The sequence below is a fragment of the Meriones unguiculatus genome, chromosome 15, assembly GCF_030254825.1.
Source record: "Meriones unguiculatus strain TT.TT164.6M chromosome 15, Bangor_MerUng_6.1, whole genome shotgun sequence".
Lineage (NCBI taxonomy): Eukaryota > Metazoa > Chordata > Mammalia > Rodentia > Muridae > Meriones > Meriones unguiculatus.
This window is the reverse complement of record NC_083362.1, coordinates 36,918,805-36,932,899: the sequence shown is the minus strand read 5'-3', so window position 1 is coordinate 36,932,899 and position 14,095 is coordinate 36,918,805. Positions and strand designations below refer to the sequence as shown.

Below are 14,095 nucleotides of genomic sequence, written 5' to 3'. Positions count from 1 at the left end.
TGGCCTTGCGCTCACTATAAAACTGAGGCTGGCCTTGTACTTGAGATTTTTCTATCCTTTTCCCAAGTTCTGAGATTACAGATGTGTGGCACCAGACCAGCTGCTCTAGACTGCCTTCTGTTCCCATGGCTAAATTCTGGTCTAAGATCTTACGGTAATAATCTAGGAATGCAGTGACCACATTTTAGCTTCCTAACTGTGGCACAGATTCTGCCTTTCACAGTGTGTTTGTCTTCATGGGGCTGATCTTGGATACTTCAGGACCTCTTCATCCTTGAGTCTAAGCTCCTATTCCACCAACAGGAAATTTGGCTTACAGAAGCTCCCTCAACACTTGTTTGGCTCATTATCTGCCCTAATGCAATTTACATTATACTTTATCTCATCCTTCTGAATGCAATAAAAGCCCAGCAAAATGGAGAAATCAGCAGTCTCTAAGGCATACATTTTCAGTTAATCCTACATCAAGAGAAAAGTTTATAAAACAATACATTTTCTGTGTGACATTCTCCTCACGTCAGTGAATCATTCAGCTTATGAAGATCTAACAAAAGAATTATTTCTTAACTTCTGAGGCTTAGTTTACTATCAAGAAGCCCGAAGTTTTAACAACTTAACTGTTCTTGGATGATAAAGAATGGTATGTTTTCATTTAAATACTGTAGTTTCTAAGGTGGCAGGGCTGTCCATTTTTTGTACCTGTCACATATATAGTTATCCTTCTCTCTTCTCTCTGTCTGTGTTTCGCTTTCTCTTTTTACCTTCCTCCTCTCATAGATGCTTAGAATTATAGATTACTACCCTAGAGTTTTTCTTTAAATTCTAGTAAAATTGTCTTTGAAAGAAAGAAAAAAAAAGAAAGAAAAAGAAGGAAAAAAGAAAGAAGGAAAGAAAGAAAAAAAGGAAGAAGAAAGAAAGAAAGAAAAAAGAAGAAAGAAGAGAAAGAAGAAAGGAAAGAAAGGAAAGAAAAATAAGAAAGGACAAAGAAAGAAAGAAAGAAAGAAAAAGAAAGAAAGAAAGAAAGAAAGAAAGGAAGGAAGGAAGGAAGGAAGGAAGGAAGGAAGAAAGAAAGAAAGAAAGAAAGAAAGAAAGAAAGAAAAGAAAGAAAGAAGAAAGAAAAAAGAAAGAGGGAAGAAAGAAAGAAGGACAGACTTCAATTGCCTGCTATTGTGATGGTTGGAATGGAAATAGCCCCCATAGGCTCATGTTTGAATGCTTTTTTTCCCAGTTGGAGGAAGTTTGGAAAGAGGAAGAGGTGGGGTTATCTCAGCAGAGGGGTGGGCTTTGAGGCTTCAAAAGCCCATGTGATTCTCAGAGTCTCTCTTGCTCTGCCTCCTATTTGTGAATAAATGTAAGCCCCCATCTACTCCAGTGCCATGACTGTTGCCCTTCTCCCTGGCATCATGGTATGGACTTGAAACCTCTGAAACTATGAACCCCAAATTCAATATTTTCTTTTATAAGCTGCCTTGGTCTTGGTGTTTTGTCTAAGCACTTGAAAGATAACTAAGGTAGTTAGGAATAAGTCCACTGTTTTAAAGTGTGTCCCAGGGATAAGAACTAAATGCTGGTTAAAAGTCAAAAGACAACTGCTTTCTCAGATCAAAAATGGCAACAACTACAAGTCTATTGAGAGTAATAAAAATCTGTAATTCTAGGCATAACAGCCCCCAACCTCTTCCCCAACCTAGTTCCTTTATCTCCAAGCTTTGACCCAAATGAATTATAAGTCAGCAGGATGGGTAGATGAGGTTGCAGACTCTGAGAGAAGACAGTTGCTGACCAAAGGCCTAAGCAGGAGCCTCACATGTACCAGAGAAATGGGCTTGTGAAGGGGTGTCTGGTTTTGTTCTCTCTCTCTCTCTCTCTCTCTCCCTTTCTCTCTCTCTCTCTCTGTCGCTGTCTCTCATGTATATGTACCCTCTGCTTTCTCCAAATGTCAAATATTACTCAAATCAAAACATTGAAGTATATACTAATCAAAGTAACTCTGAAAATAATAGTGTACTACCATAAACAAAGGGCTGAGTATTTTTTCATCTTAAGCCGCTGGGCAAACAATGGAATAATGGAGATGGGTATGATGAAAGAGACGTGTTTATAAAGGCTTTACTGACCTGAAGGGTATGGTGCAGTTAAAAACGTTTCCCGGAGAGCCTTACTCATCTTATCTCATCTTTAGAGAGCTATAGAACTTTGTGTTTAAGGGCCACACTCAGTGTAAGATTCTTAGAGTGGCAAAGATACGGTCCTTGGAGGAGCTACTTGGCCTTTTTACTTAAGGACATTATTTTTCAATTTTCTTCAGTAAGTTCCCTTTACTTTAAACTAAAAAACAAACAAACAACAACAACAACAACAAAAACATCTCAGCGGGTTCAACACCACCAATTGCTAGACAGTCAAGAGTAATGCGAATAGACTGCAGAAAATTGTGAACACTGTCTCATGTCATGACGTTAGGAGCTAGAGAGCCGGCTCCATGGATAAGAGCGCTTGCTGTTCTTCCAGAGGACCCCAGTTCAGTTCCTAGCATCTACACTGGGTAGCTCACAACTGCCTGTAATCCAAGCTGCAGGGCATCAGGCTTCTAGGCTTTGATGTCACCTGCATACACGTCACACGCAAACACACACAAAGACAAAATCTTTTAAAAATCGTGAAATTACACATAATCTTACTGTTTAGTGACTACATTTTGGTATATATGTTGTTCCAATCATGTTTACTTAATTCTGAATATCTATGCATATATTTATATCCTTATAAATATACTCCTACATCTACATTTAAGTAGAAATTACATCGAGTGTTTTATAATCTGCTTAGTTTCTTAGATTGTAATCCTGTCTGTGTCATACCATTTAGTGTTTTCTACAGTGTCCAGAGCCAGACTGACCCAAGTCTTCTCAGAGGCCCCAATGAAAGGGCTAAGGGAACTTTAGTTCTGTGTACTTGTCCAAGAGCAGACTTAGCAAGGCTAGTTAAGACTGGAGCCAGTGCCCCAGAGGAGTCAAGGCTGTGGCTTCTGGGGCCTCAACTCTTTTCCCTGGATGTAGTTACCTGAGGTCCTTAGGCAGCTGTCTGAGTATCCCTTGTTCTTTCTGTCAGTATTGTCTGACTTAACTTGCTGCTGACCGTGGCTGCCCAAGAACAGCAAGCACTCTTGTCCATGGAGCCATCTCTCTAGCACCTAACTTCATGACATGAGACAATGTTCACAATTTTCTACAGTCTATTTGCATTACTCTTGCCCGTCATGCAATTTTAAACTAGTATTGTAGGATCACATTAAGTTAGGCTTAAATTAGCAATTATTGAGGGTGTTGAGCCTGTTGAGATGGGCTTTGTTTGTTTGTTTGTTTAAAGCGAAGGGAACTTACTGAAGAAAATGGAAAAGTAATATCCTTAAGCAAAAAGGCCAAGTAAATTCCTTGGCATAAGTGATCAGTTTGTGCAAGATCTCTTGGTCCCAGCTATTGCTTTTTCTTTCTTATTTCTTGTCTTCTACTGGTTGGGGACAAGTGGCACCCAACATGGAGTACCACGTGTCCTGAAACAACAAGAATAACGGTCTTGTACAGTGAGGTGTTGAGTGGGAGGACTGGGGAGGAAAAATAAAAAAGATGAGAAATAAAAAAGACAAAAGCAATAGTGGGACCAGGAGGTCTTGCATAAGCCGATGACTTATGTCAAGTAAGTTTTACTCTTTATTTATTTATTCACTTTACATCCCAACTGTAGCCTCCTCCCTACCCTCCTCCCTGTCTCAACCTCCCTCCCTCTTCCCCTTATTCCTCCTACCCTACTCCTCAGAAAAGGGGAGCTCCCCCACCAAACCATCCAAGTGCATCAAGTTGAATCAGGACTGAGTGCATCCTCTTCCCCTGTGGCCTGGTGAGGCAGCCCTGCCAGAAGGAAGTGATCAAAAAGCAGGCAACAGAGTCCATGTCAGAGACAGGCCCTGTTCCCTTTGCTACGGGACCCACATGAAGACCAAGCTGCTCATCGGCTACATCTGTGTAGGGGGCCTAGGTCCAGTCCATGCATGGTCCTTGGTTGGTGCTTTGTTTCCATAAGTGCTTCTCCCCAACCCCGAATCCTGGTTTGTTGGCTCTGCTGGTCTTCTTGTGCAGCTCCTGTCACTTCCAGGTCCTTCTGTCCTTATCCCCACTCTTCCACAAGTCTTTCTGTGCCCCGCCTAAGGTTTGGCTATGGTTCCTGCATCTGTTTCAATCTGCTGCTGGGCGGAGCCTCTCAGGGGACAGTTATGATAGGCTGCTGTCTATAGGTATCGCAGAGGATCATAAATAGTGTCAGGGGTTGGCTCTCTCCCATGGGGTGGGTCTCAGGTTGGGTCAGACATTGGTTGAAAATCCCCTTAATCTCTGCTCATTTTTATCCCTGCACACCTTGTAGGGAGGGTAAATTTGGGGTCAAAGTTTTTGTGGGTGGGTTGGTGTTCCCTTCCTCCACTAGGAGTGTTTTCTAGTTTGAGGGTGGCCTCTTCAATCTTCAAGACCCCCACTACTAAGATTCTCAGCTAGAGTCACCTTCAAGGCCTCCCAGGAGCCTACCCTGTCAGAGGTCTCCAGCTTGTAACAGAGATGCCCCTACTCATAGTTTCTCTCTACTCTGCAAGCCCTCTGTCCTCCCACCGCCACTCTCCCCAGGTCTCACCTCCACCCTCATTTCTTTCCACACTCCCTCTACTACCCTGTTGTCTCTCTTAAGCTGTTTCTGCTATCTATTCTAGTTTCCCCTTTGGGCGATATTTAAGCATCCTATCTTGGCTCCTCCTTCTTAGTTATCTTCTTTGCATCTGGAGGCTGTAGCATAGTTATCCTGTACTGTATGGCTAAAATTGGCTTATAAGTGAGTACATACCATGTATATCTTTTTGGGTCTGGGTTACCTCACTCATGATGATCTTTTCTAGCTCCATCCACTTGCCTGCAAATCTCAAGATGTCTTTGTTTTTAGTAGCTGAGTAGTATGCCATCGTGTAAATGTGCCACAGTCTTTTATTTTGTTTTGTTTTGTTTTCCATTCTTCAGTTGAGGGACATCTGGGTTGTTCCCAGTTCCTGGATATTACAGATAAAGCTGCTATGAATATAGCTGAACAAATGTCCTTGTTATAACAGCATCTTATAGACTATTGACAGGAGGGAAATGGCATCAAAGAGATAAGTCAGACAGTATTGGCAATAAGAATGAAGGATACCTCAGACTCATCTGCCACAGTCCAGGGGGAAGAATCAGGTCCCTAGAAACTGCAATCTTGACTCCTCTGAGGCTTTGGCTCCAGCCCTTGCCAAATTTACTCCTGGACAAGGAGAGGAAACTAAAGTTCCTTTTGTCCTTTCTTCAGGGCTTCTGAAAAAGTCTGAGTTGTTCTGGCTCTGTACACTATGTGCATAACTTTTTTTTTTTCAGTTCTGGGAGTGGGAACCTAGAGCTTTGTGCATTATCTGCCAGTGGCTTATATGCCCAGCTCTCCAAGCAGAAGTTTTAATGGTCATACAGTATTATGTATCACACTGACCTAAAGCTCAGGTCAATGTAAGCAGTGTGCCCTTTACAATAACATGTTTTATCAACAACAGTGAAATTTCAAGACATTCTTTTTCCAGGGACCTCTGGAGAAATCCTTACAAAGTTCTTCAGTCTCAGAAAGGCAGAGAAGTGTGGAGCACAAAGTAACCGCCATTAAAAACAGTGTACAGGTGAGTGGTCACACAGAGATGCCTCGGGAGGGGGGTCTCAGGTAGACGCCTGGAGTGAGTGTCTCATGTAGATGCCTCAAAAGGCTGGTGCAGACTGTGTGCTGCAGGCCAGTCAGACAGATCTCAGAGGACATGTGTGTCACACACTGTTTGTACAGGAAAGACTTCCTTGAGGAGGCTTTTCAGCTCAGCTCGCTTCTGGTGTCGAGCTGTCACATTATCTATGTAGAGTAAGCTTTGTAACTCACAGTTCCTAAAAAGTGTATACATTTCATCCAATTACACTCGATTTTTTTATTATCCTTTGTTTATAGAACCCATTATGTTATTCATTGCCTTTGATATTATTAGTACATTTTGATTTTTTCTCCCCACTGGCCTTATTGTAGATTTGTTACCTTCATTGATTTAGAAAAGGCTATTTTAAGTGAAACAGACTTTCCACTGTGTTGTGTATAAATATAATACAAATTTCCCTTCCTAGAACCTATGTAGAATCCACTTACTTGTATTTTATGGAAATAATGACAATTCTCTAAAACTAAATCAACTACAGACAAAGGCAAAGCTTTCCACACACGTATGAATCGCAGGCAGAGAGGGAATGAACTTCTGAGCTTTTGCCTCCAGAGCCGCAGTTTAATGATCTTCCATAACTTAAACAAGCAGACATGTCTCTGCTTACACCTCCACAAGAAAAAATTAGACTCTCAAGTTGGCCCTGAGGCAAACGCTGGAGCATGCTATCATGTTCAACCAAGGACTCTCTTAAATCCACAGTGTGTGAGAGCAGACAGAGGCTATGCCAGTGTATTATAACATGGGCACTTAAGCACATCAATCAAGTACATAGATGTGTCCAGTACTTGCTGCCACTGGTACACTGCTAGGCCTGAATCCAGGACCTGGCGCTTGCTATGCCAGTTCTCTACCACTGAGTTCCACGGTCCTCAGATTCTTTGTCAACTCCTGACAAGTTTGGTGCGACCAAAGTTCACCATTGATAGCTCTTCCCTGACCCTTCCCCCAGGCCCGTAGACTACCTCAGCTTCTGTGAATGCTGGTTATTGAGAGCTTCTTTGAAATCATCTGTCTAGGGAACACTAGGCTGGTCTCAGACCCGAAGTGAGGGACACAGCCTGAGAGGAAACAGCAGGCCCTGAGCTCAGCTGATGTTAACTCTGTGGGGCAGGCGATGCTTCTGGGTTCCTTATGGGATCAAAGCTAAACCCCAGTAGAGACCATGTGCTTGCTCATCTCGCTTCCCACCTATCCCTATGCAGCAAGTCCTTCCTAAGAACACAGCCTGGCTAGATCTCTGTGCCCCGTCTAAGTCTGATTGCAGGTCTTCAGACACAACTGATAGGCAGAGCAGTGGCTGTTCATCAGTGTGCTTTGCCCACTAGGCCACAACCCCCATCTCTCTAAAGTGTTCTGGAATGTAGCATTCACAAAAACATTTCTGACCACCATGAGAGCTTTTGAAAATTATTATTTTTCTTGCAAGAAATCTACTATAACTGATGACAGTATCTGAAACCTTTTAATCAGTTTATCGTTGATTTTCTTTTAAAGTCATGGCTTAATGTACTTTTTATTTATTTAGCTTTTTGGTTAGATGACTGTGAAATCATCTCTTAATTCTGAGGTCAAAACAGTGTATTTTTGCTTTCAAACTATATTTGATTTTGTCACATTTCTCCCAGGTATGTGAGTACCCTGTCTTTTAGTAGCCTATAGATTTTTGTCAGTCTTTGTTCTTGAGAAATTTAACATTTAAGTGAAACGCTGCAAGTGTGTTGAAGTGGAGTGAAGAGCAGCCAGAGTTTGAAGCTAAGCTAGATCTAGCCGGCTCAGAGTTCTTGCCTCAGTGCTTACTCCCATGTGTCTATGAACCTCAATTTTCTTAAATGAAAAATGGAAATGATTTTGTGGCAGGTTGCCAAGAAGAAAATGCATGTAAGTTTCAGGCCCTGATGAATTTGCTGAAATGTTGTAGGTGCTATTATCAGGTAGCCAGCATGCTGCCTAGTCAGTAGCTAATACCTGTTCTTTTCTAAGATTTAAAAATGTCAGGAGCATGAGATAACAAACAGGGAGGGAAAAAGTAACCATAATTAGTGTTGACAAAGCACATACTTGATAATAGATAATGTTTTAAGCACTATAACTCATATGACCTGACAAGAACTTTATGAAATAAATGTGGCTATATCCTTTTCTTTCTCCATTCCTCCCTCCCTACTTTTTTCTCTATTATTTTCTTTCCCCTTCTCTCTTTCTCTCCTCCTCTTTTCCCTTTCTTCTTTCCCTCCTCCACAAACGCATCACCCACTTAAAATTGCTAAGCCTCTGTTTACCTTTAAAAAGCAAGAACTGATATACTTATGAGTAGTGAGAGGACTGGATGAGATAATATGTGAAAAGCCGATATTCAAAAGCTCAACATTGACTATTTTGACTGAAAAGGAAACATTAATGGGTTTGGAGAAAAGAAAAGTAAAAAAGTCAAAGACAAATTAAAAATTACAGACAATATTTAAGAAGTAGAAAGAAAACTATTTTAGGCAAAATTGTCATGAACTGTGCATCTCTAATTGCTATATAGTAGTACAGAGATAAGCAGAACAACTCAAGAGGACAAGGGGGCTGTTTTCTCCAGAAAATGGAGTTATATGATTAGCAGCTCTTGCAATTAATTGAGAAATGAGAAAAAACATCCTGAAAGATTTCCTAAGCAGAAAGAAAAAAGTTGGTAGCTCAGTGGTTAAGAGCACTTGCTACTCTTGCAGAGGACCAGTATTTGGTTCCTAGCACACACATGGTAACTCACAACTGTCTGTCATTCCAGTTACAGGGGATCCGATGTCCTCTTCCAGCCTCCCCAGAAACTGCACACACACATGGTATTCATAAACATAAAATCAATATTTTTAAGCTGAAAGAGGAGCTTTAGCCTGGCCTCCCACCGAGTGCAGCCTTCCTATGGATTAACTCTCAGAGGCGTAGGCTCCCAAGAGTCCCTGGAAGCTGCTGGTGCTGGAGACTGGAACCCCAGGATAGAGTTTAGAGGTACACAGGATGTTTCTGTGGCATGCTTAAACATTGCAACACACTTTGATACTCTCTTTTGAGCATGTTTTCTTTTGTATAAAGATGACAGAACAAGACACAAAATACTTAGAAGATCTGCAAGATGAATTTGACTACAGGTATAAAACAATTCAGACAATGGGTAAGTTATTGTTTTGTCTGTAACTCTACATAGGGACACAAAAGCAGCATAATTATTAGAGTTCTTCATGGTAAGAATTGAGGTGCAAGCACATTTGCTTCTCTTTATGGGAGTCCTCCCACCAGTTTTGTTTTTGAGGGAGGCAGGCAAAGATTATTTCTGGTTTTGCTTTCTCCTTCATTCCGTGTAAGTCATATACATGTATTTATTTACCAACCAATTCAAAGCAAATTACAAGTTACCTGAGAAGTGATACCCAGTGCAACATGCATTTCCCCCAGTAAGAATATCCTAAGGGATCTTGGGGCTTGGTTTGGTGGCACATGTCTCAATACTTGTGAGGCCAGAACTTCAAACGAAAAACCAAATACAATTAACGAAAATAAAAATAACCACCTAATACAGTCAGGAAGTTACTGATATTAGAATAAGATCTTATAATTTTCAAAAGATGATTAAGTAGAAATATACTTCATGGAAGATTTGGAAAATAGGCAAAAGTATTAAAAATAACATTAAATCTCACAATCTACCCATAAGCATGGTTGAAATGTCTTCAATTTTCTCTACATCGTTACAGAACATGCATCTATGAATTTATCTTCCAAGGAATTAGACATTGTATATATATTCTTACATATGGAATTTTAAAGTTTTATATTCAGTATTTATAAAACAAATTTAATAATTGGATACAATTATCAAAATACAAACATGCTGAATTTATTTGACTCTGTGTACTTAAATATTGTTTACAGTTAGATAATTTTTAATAAGTGGATGGAAAAAATGAAAATATAAAACCTGAGATGTATAAGAAATAGCATAGCGGGTTGACAATCTAACTATGCTGCAAGTACTGAATAATTGTTGAAATTCTAATCGGTCCTATTAGATTGTTGATGGGACTACGTCAGCATAGACTTGATGGTTTTAATCATGGTGCTCTGCTTGCATCAGACAATAAAGAACAATAGGTATCTTATTTACTTTTCCATTGTTGTAAAGAGGATGGCAAAGGCAACTTTTAGAAGACAGCATTTCATTGAGGGCTTGCTTACAGTTTCAGAAGGTTAGTCCATTATCATCATGACAGCATGGCAGGTGCTGGAACGGTAGCTGAGAGCTACTTCCTGATCCATACAGAGAGAGACCCTGGGGCTGGCTTGAGCGTTTGAAACCTCAAAGCCCATCCCCAGTGACACACTTCTTCTAACCAGGCCACACCCACTCAAATCCTTCCCAAACAGTTCCACTAACTGGGAACCAAGCATTCAAGCATATGAGCCTATGGGGGTCATTCTAATTCAAATCATCAGAACAAGAAAAGATGGGAACCCTGTAATATTTTTACAATTTTAATTATTTTGAAATTTTTATTTCAAAATATTTTTTAAACAAAGCAAATAAAAATGTCTGTTTTACAGAATTTCCTTTATTAAAATGTTAACACATACCTTGAAGGCAGTATGGGTGATTGTTATCAAATGCTTAATTTTTCTGAAAAAGATGTTTTTCATTCTCCTGTCATTTTAAGGATGTCATGACTGGTATGAAATATTCAACGTTCATGGTTATTTAAATGTACAATTTTTCTCTTTAGAAGAAATAGTACAACTTAGGTTTAATCACTTACCAAAGGGAGCAATAATCTTAGGAAAATGTGGAAACTGTATACTTCATCCAGTGTCATTGAAGACAGACTTTTTCCAATTTCCATGTAAACTATAAAGTTTAAGGATTACAATATAACAAGCCATACTAAACAATAAAACTGTTTTGAATGTGGCATTTTATTATCTAAGTTACCTCAGTATTTTTCGGCTTTCATGTGCACCAGGAAGAATTTAAAACCAGGTGTGGTGGCTTGCACCTGTAACCGAGTGCTTAGGAGGTGGAGGTGAGAAGAAGAGCTAGGGTTCAAGAACATCCTAGGGATCAAGAACAACCAGTGTAACACTGGCCTGAGTTGTGTGACAGCCTGTCGCAATTATCAGACACGAAAATGGGTCAAATGACTTAATCACGAGCACAAAGGAGGCTCCTTTCCCTATTAAAACAAGCCAAGGCTATTACCAAACCTTCCTTTATCCACCACCAAGAAAAATGAACGCCCTGGGAAGAGCATCCCCTTGTGTCTGCCTGTACATAGATAAACCATCTCTTGCGAATGCTTGGCTGGAACTCTTCCCAGCAGAATGAGAAAACTCTTGGATTGGATGTCCATACACAACACCAGGAGCCCATTTGTTTCTTACAGTCTTGGCCCCTGGTCCTGTCCAGGGATTGTCTGGGGGTAGATTAAGTGGACTTGACTTTGGGGAATAGAAAGCTTTGCCCTAGAGATGATTCTGCATCTCATTTCCTTCACTTTTCAGATCATGTTGATAAGAATAGTGTCCTGGTAAACCAGGAAGTGTTGACTCTGCAAGAGATGCTTAATAGCCTGGACTTCAAGAGAAAGGTCAGTAGAGAATTTGAGTTTGCCATTTGCCTGACTTTCTTTTCCTAAACCTCATCTTACTGAGAGGAACCAAGGCCTCAGATTTTATCAGTTCATTTATGCTCAATGAAAAATGGCAGTTTTTCCAGGAATTGTCTTCCATGATTCTGAAATCACAGCCCACCCCGCCTCGGGCCCTCCTGCCCTTGTGTGTGTGACACACGGGCTGTTGGATTATCACCTTAGGGTGGAGGCTGAGCCCAAGCTTTATTCTTCACCATTTCAGACATGGGTGCTTAAATTTCTGAAGTGGGTAACACGACACATTTATAATTAAAATTTACTTAGTGACTTAAAACTGTATTGGGAAAACAAGTGTTCTATATTGTTTTGAGAATGACATTGTTAAATATTGTCCTATTCATGAAATCTCTCAGACCTAAGAATAGCTCATTGGCAACCGTGCATTTTTTTTTTGGCTTAATGAAATATTTTCAAGAGAATAAATATTCCTATTTCAATTCTCTACCTGTCTTCAAAAATAAATGCAACTATTATTTAACCAATAGTTATTGAATCAGTAACTCATTTCTAAAAGATCCGCTTTTGGTGAATAAACTCATATGAACCCAAATAAGTTTATTTTTACCTTACATTGACTACAAATATAATTAAGTATACATAAGATTGCAAGTATGTAAGCAATTAGTCCGAGCTTAAAATTTAAGGTTTTTGTGGATAATTTGTTTTACATTTTGCCTGTACCATCTTATTTTGCTTGAGAAATTCGAAAGAGAGAAAGCATGAAAAATAATTCAGCTCATCAACTCTATTATATATAAGAAGTCTAAGTTATAACAAGGTTAAATGCTTTGTCCAAATTCACAAAACCCAAAGAGAAACTCCTGTCTCCCAATCCCTACGCTTATGAAAGTTATACTTCACTCTGCCTCCTTAAACACAAAGAAAAGCTAAAGGAAAAGTGACACAGAAAGACCTGGATAATCATATTCATTAAAAAAGTAGAAACAGGCCTTGGAGCAATGGCTCCAGGGATCAAGATCAACAGCTGAGGACACAGCTTCCATTCCCAGGACCCTCATGGTGCCTCACAACCAACGGAGACTCCCACCTAGGGGGTCCATCACCTCTTATGACTCCTGTAGGCACTGCGTGCACATCGCGCAGACACACATGCAGGAACAACGCCAGCACGTGTATAAATAAGGAAAATAAACAACTGTTCTAAATGGCCTCCACATGGCTTAGGACAGTAAGATTCAATATTGACACAGAAGTTCCCATTGGACACATTTAGACTGAAACACAGGGGTGTCAAGCTGTGGCCACAGTTCTCATGGTATTATTGTGATGACTTTATGGTTTGAAAAGGCACTATCAATTTATTCACCTTATATCACTTTATAGCCCTCTCCCTCATCTCGTTCCAGTCCCACCCTCCCTTCCTTTACCCCCTCCCCATGTCCTTCCCCTGGTCCACTGATAGGAGAGGTTGTCCTCCCCTACTATCTGACCCTAGCCTATCAGGTCTCACAGGACTGTCTGGATCCTCTTTCTCTGTGGCCTAGTAAGACTACCTTGCCAGAGGAAGGTGATAAAAGAGCAGGCAACAGACTTCATGCCAGTGACTGGCCCTGCTCCCCTTACTAGGAACCCACATGGAGACTGAGCTGTCCATGGGCTACATCTGAGCAGAGGGTCTAGGTCCTCTCCATGCATGGTCCTCGGTTGGAGAGTCAGTCTCAGCAGGGTCCCCTGGGCCCAGATTTTTTGGCTCTGTTGCTCTCCTTGTGGAGCTCCTGTCCCCTCCAGGTCTTTCTATCTCCCCCCTTTTCTATAAGATTCCCTGCACTCTGCCCAAAGTTTGGCTATAATAAAGAAAAAAATAAAAAAAGAAAAAGAACTATCAAATATTTGGTCAAATTTAAGCAAGCCTCCATCTCTCAGACCAGTGTGTTTTGGAAGCAGACACGTAACCTGGTATTCTGGGGAACTCTTCACCTGCCGTCTGTTTTCAGGAAGCGCTCAGTAAGATGACACAAATAGTGAATGAGTCGGACCTGCTAATGAACAGCATGCTGATAGAGGAGCTGCAGGACTGGAAGAGGCGGCAGCAGATTGCCTGCATCGGCGGTCCGCTCCACAGCGGGCTGGATCAGCTTCAGAACTGGTAAGTCACTGCCTTTAGTTTCTTGTGAAAACCACAGGAAGTGCAGGCTGCCGTGTGCTCAGTGTGGCCGGAGCAGTTTACACTGAGCTGGGAATGACTGAGCATGGGGTTTCCACTGCTCAGTGTGCTTGGCTTCCCTCCTTGGGGAAAAAACGAAGCACTTCCCATGTGTAAGAATTGCTCAATAAGCAAACGTGACAGCGTAAAAGACAAAAATGATTTTTTTGAAACCTACAACACATTGTCTTTAAAGATATAATAAACATTAACTTCAAAAATCTTAAAAATAACTTTTTAAGATGTGTGTCTTATGGTATGAGTTAAATATTTAGTTTTATGATTTCAAACCCATTCATTTTGTTAAAGATGATGGTCAAGGATGCAAAATTCAGTTGGAAAGAAGAATAAGTTTAGGAAATCTACCATACATTATGATGACCTTCTTACAAAAAAGAAGGTTGTGTAACACAGTGCATACCTTTTAGTTCTGATTTGGCC

General features: G+C 40.6%; 1 protein-coding gene across 1 annotated transcript in view; it reads left to right on the top strand.

The window, feature by feature from the left end:
• The window catches only part of Stat4 (signal transducer and activator of transcription 4), a 97,358-nt gene that overhangs the window by 53,261 nt on the left and 30,002 nt on the right, over nt 1–14,095 (top strand). Inside the window, exons 5-8 of the mRNA XM_021643043.1 lie at nt 5,636–5,728; nt 8,885–8,963; nt 11,342–11,427; nt 13,446–13,597. Coding sequence (XP_021498718.1) covers nt 5,636–5,728; nt 8,885–8,963; nt 11,342–11,427; nt 13,446–13,597 — 410 coding nt within the window. The remainder of the gene's footprint in view (nt 1–5,635; nt 5,729–8,884; nt 8,964–11,341; nt 11,428–13,445; nt 13,598–14,095) is intronic.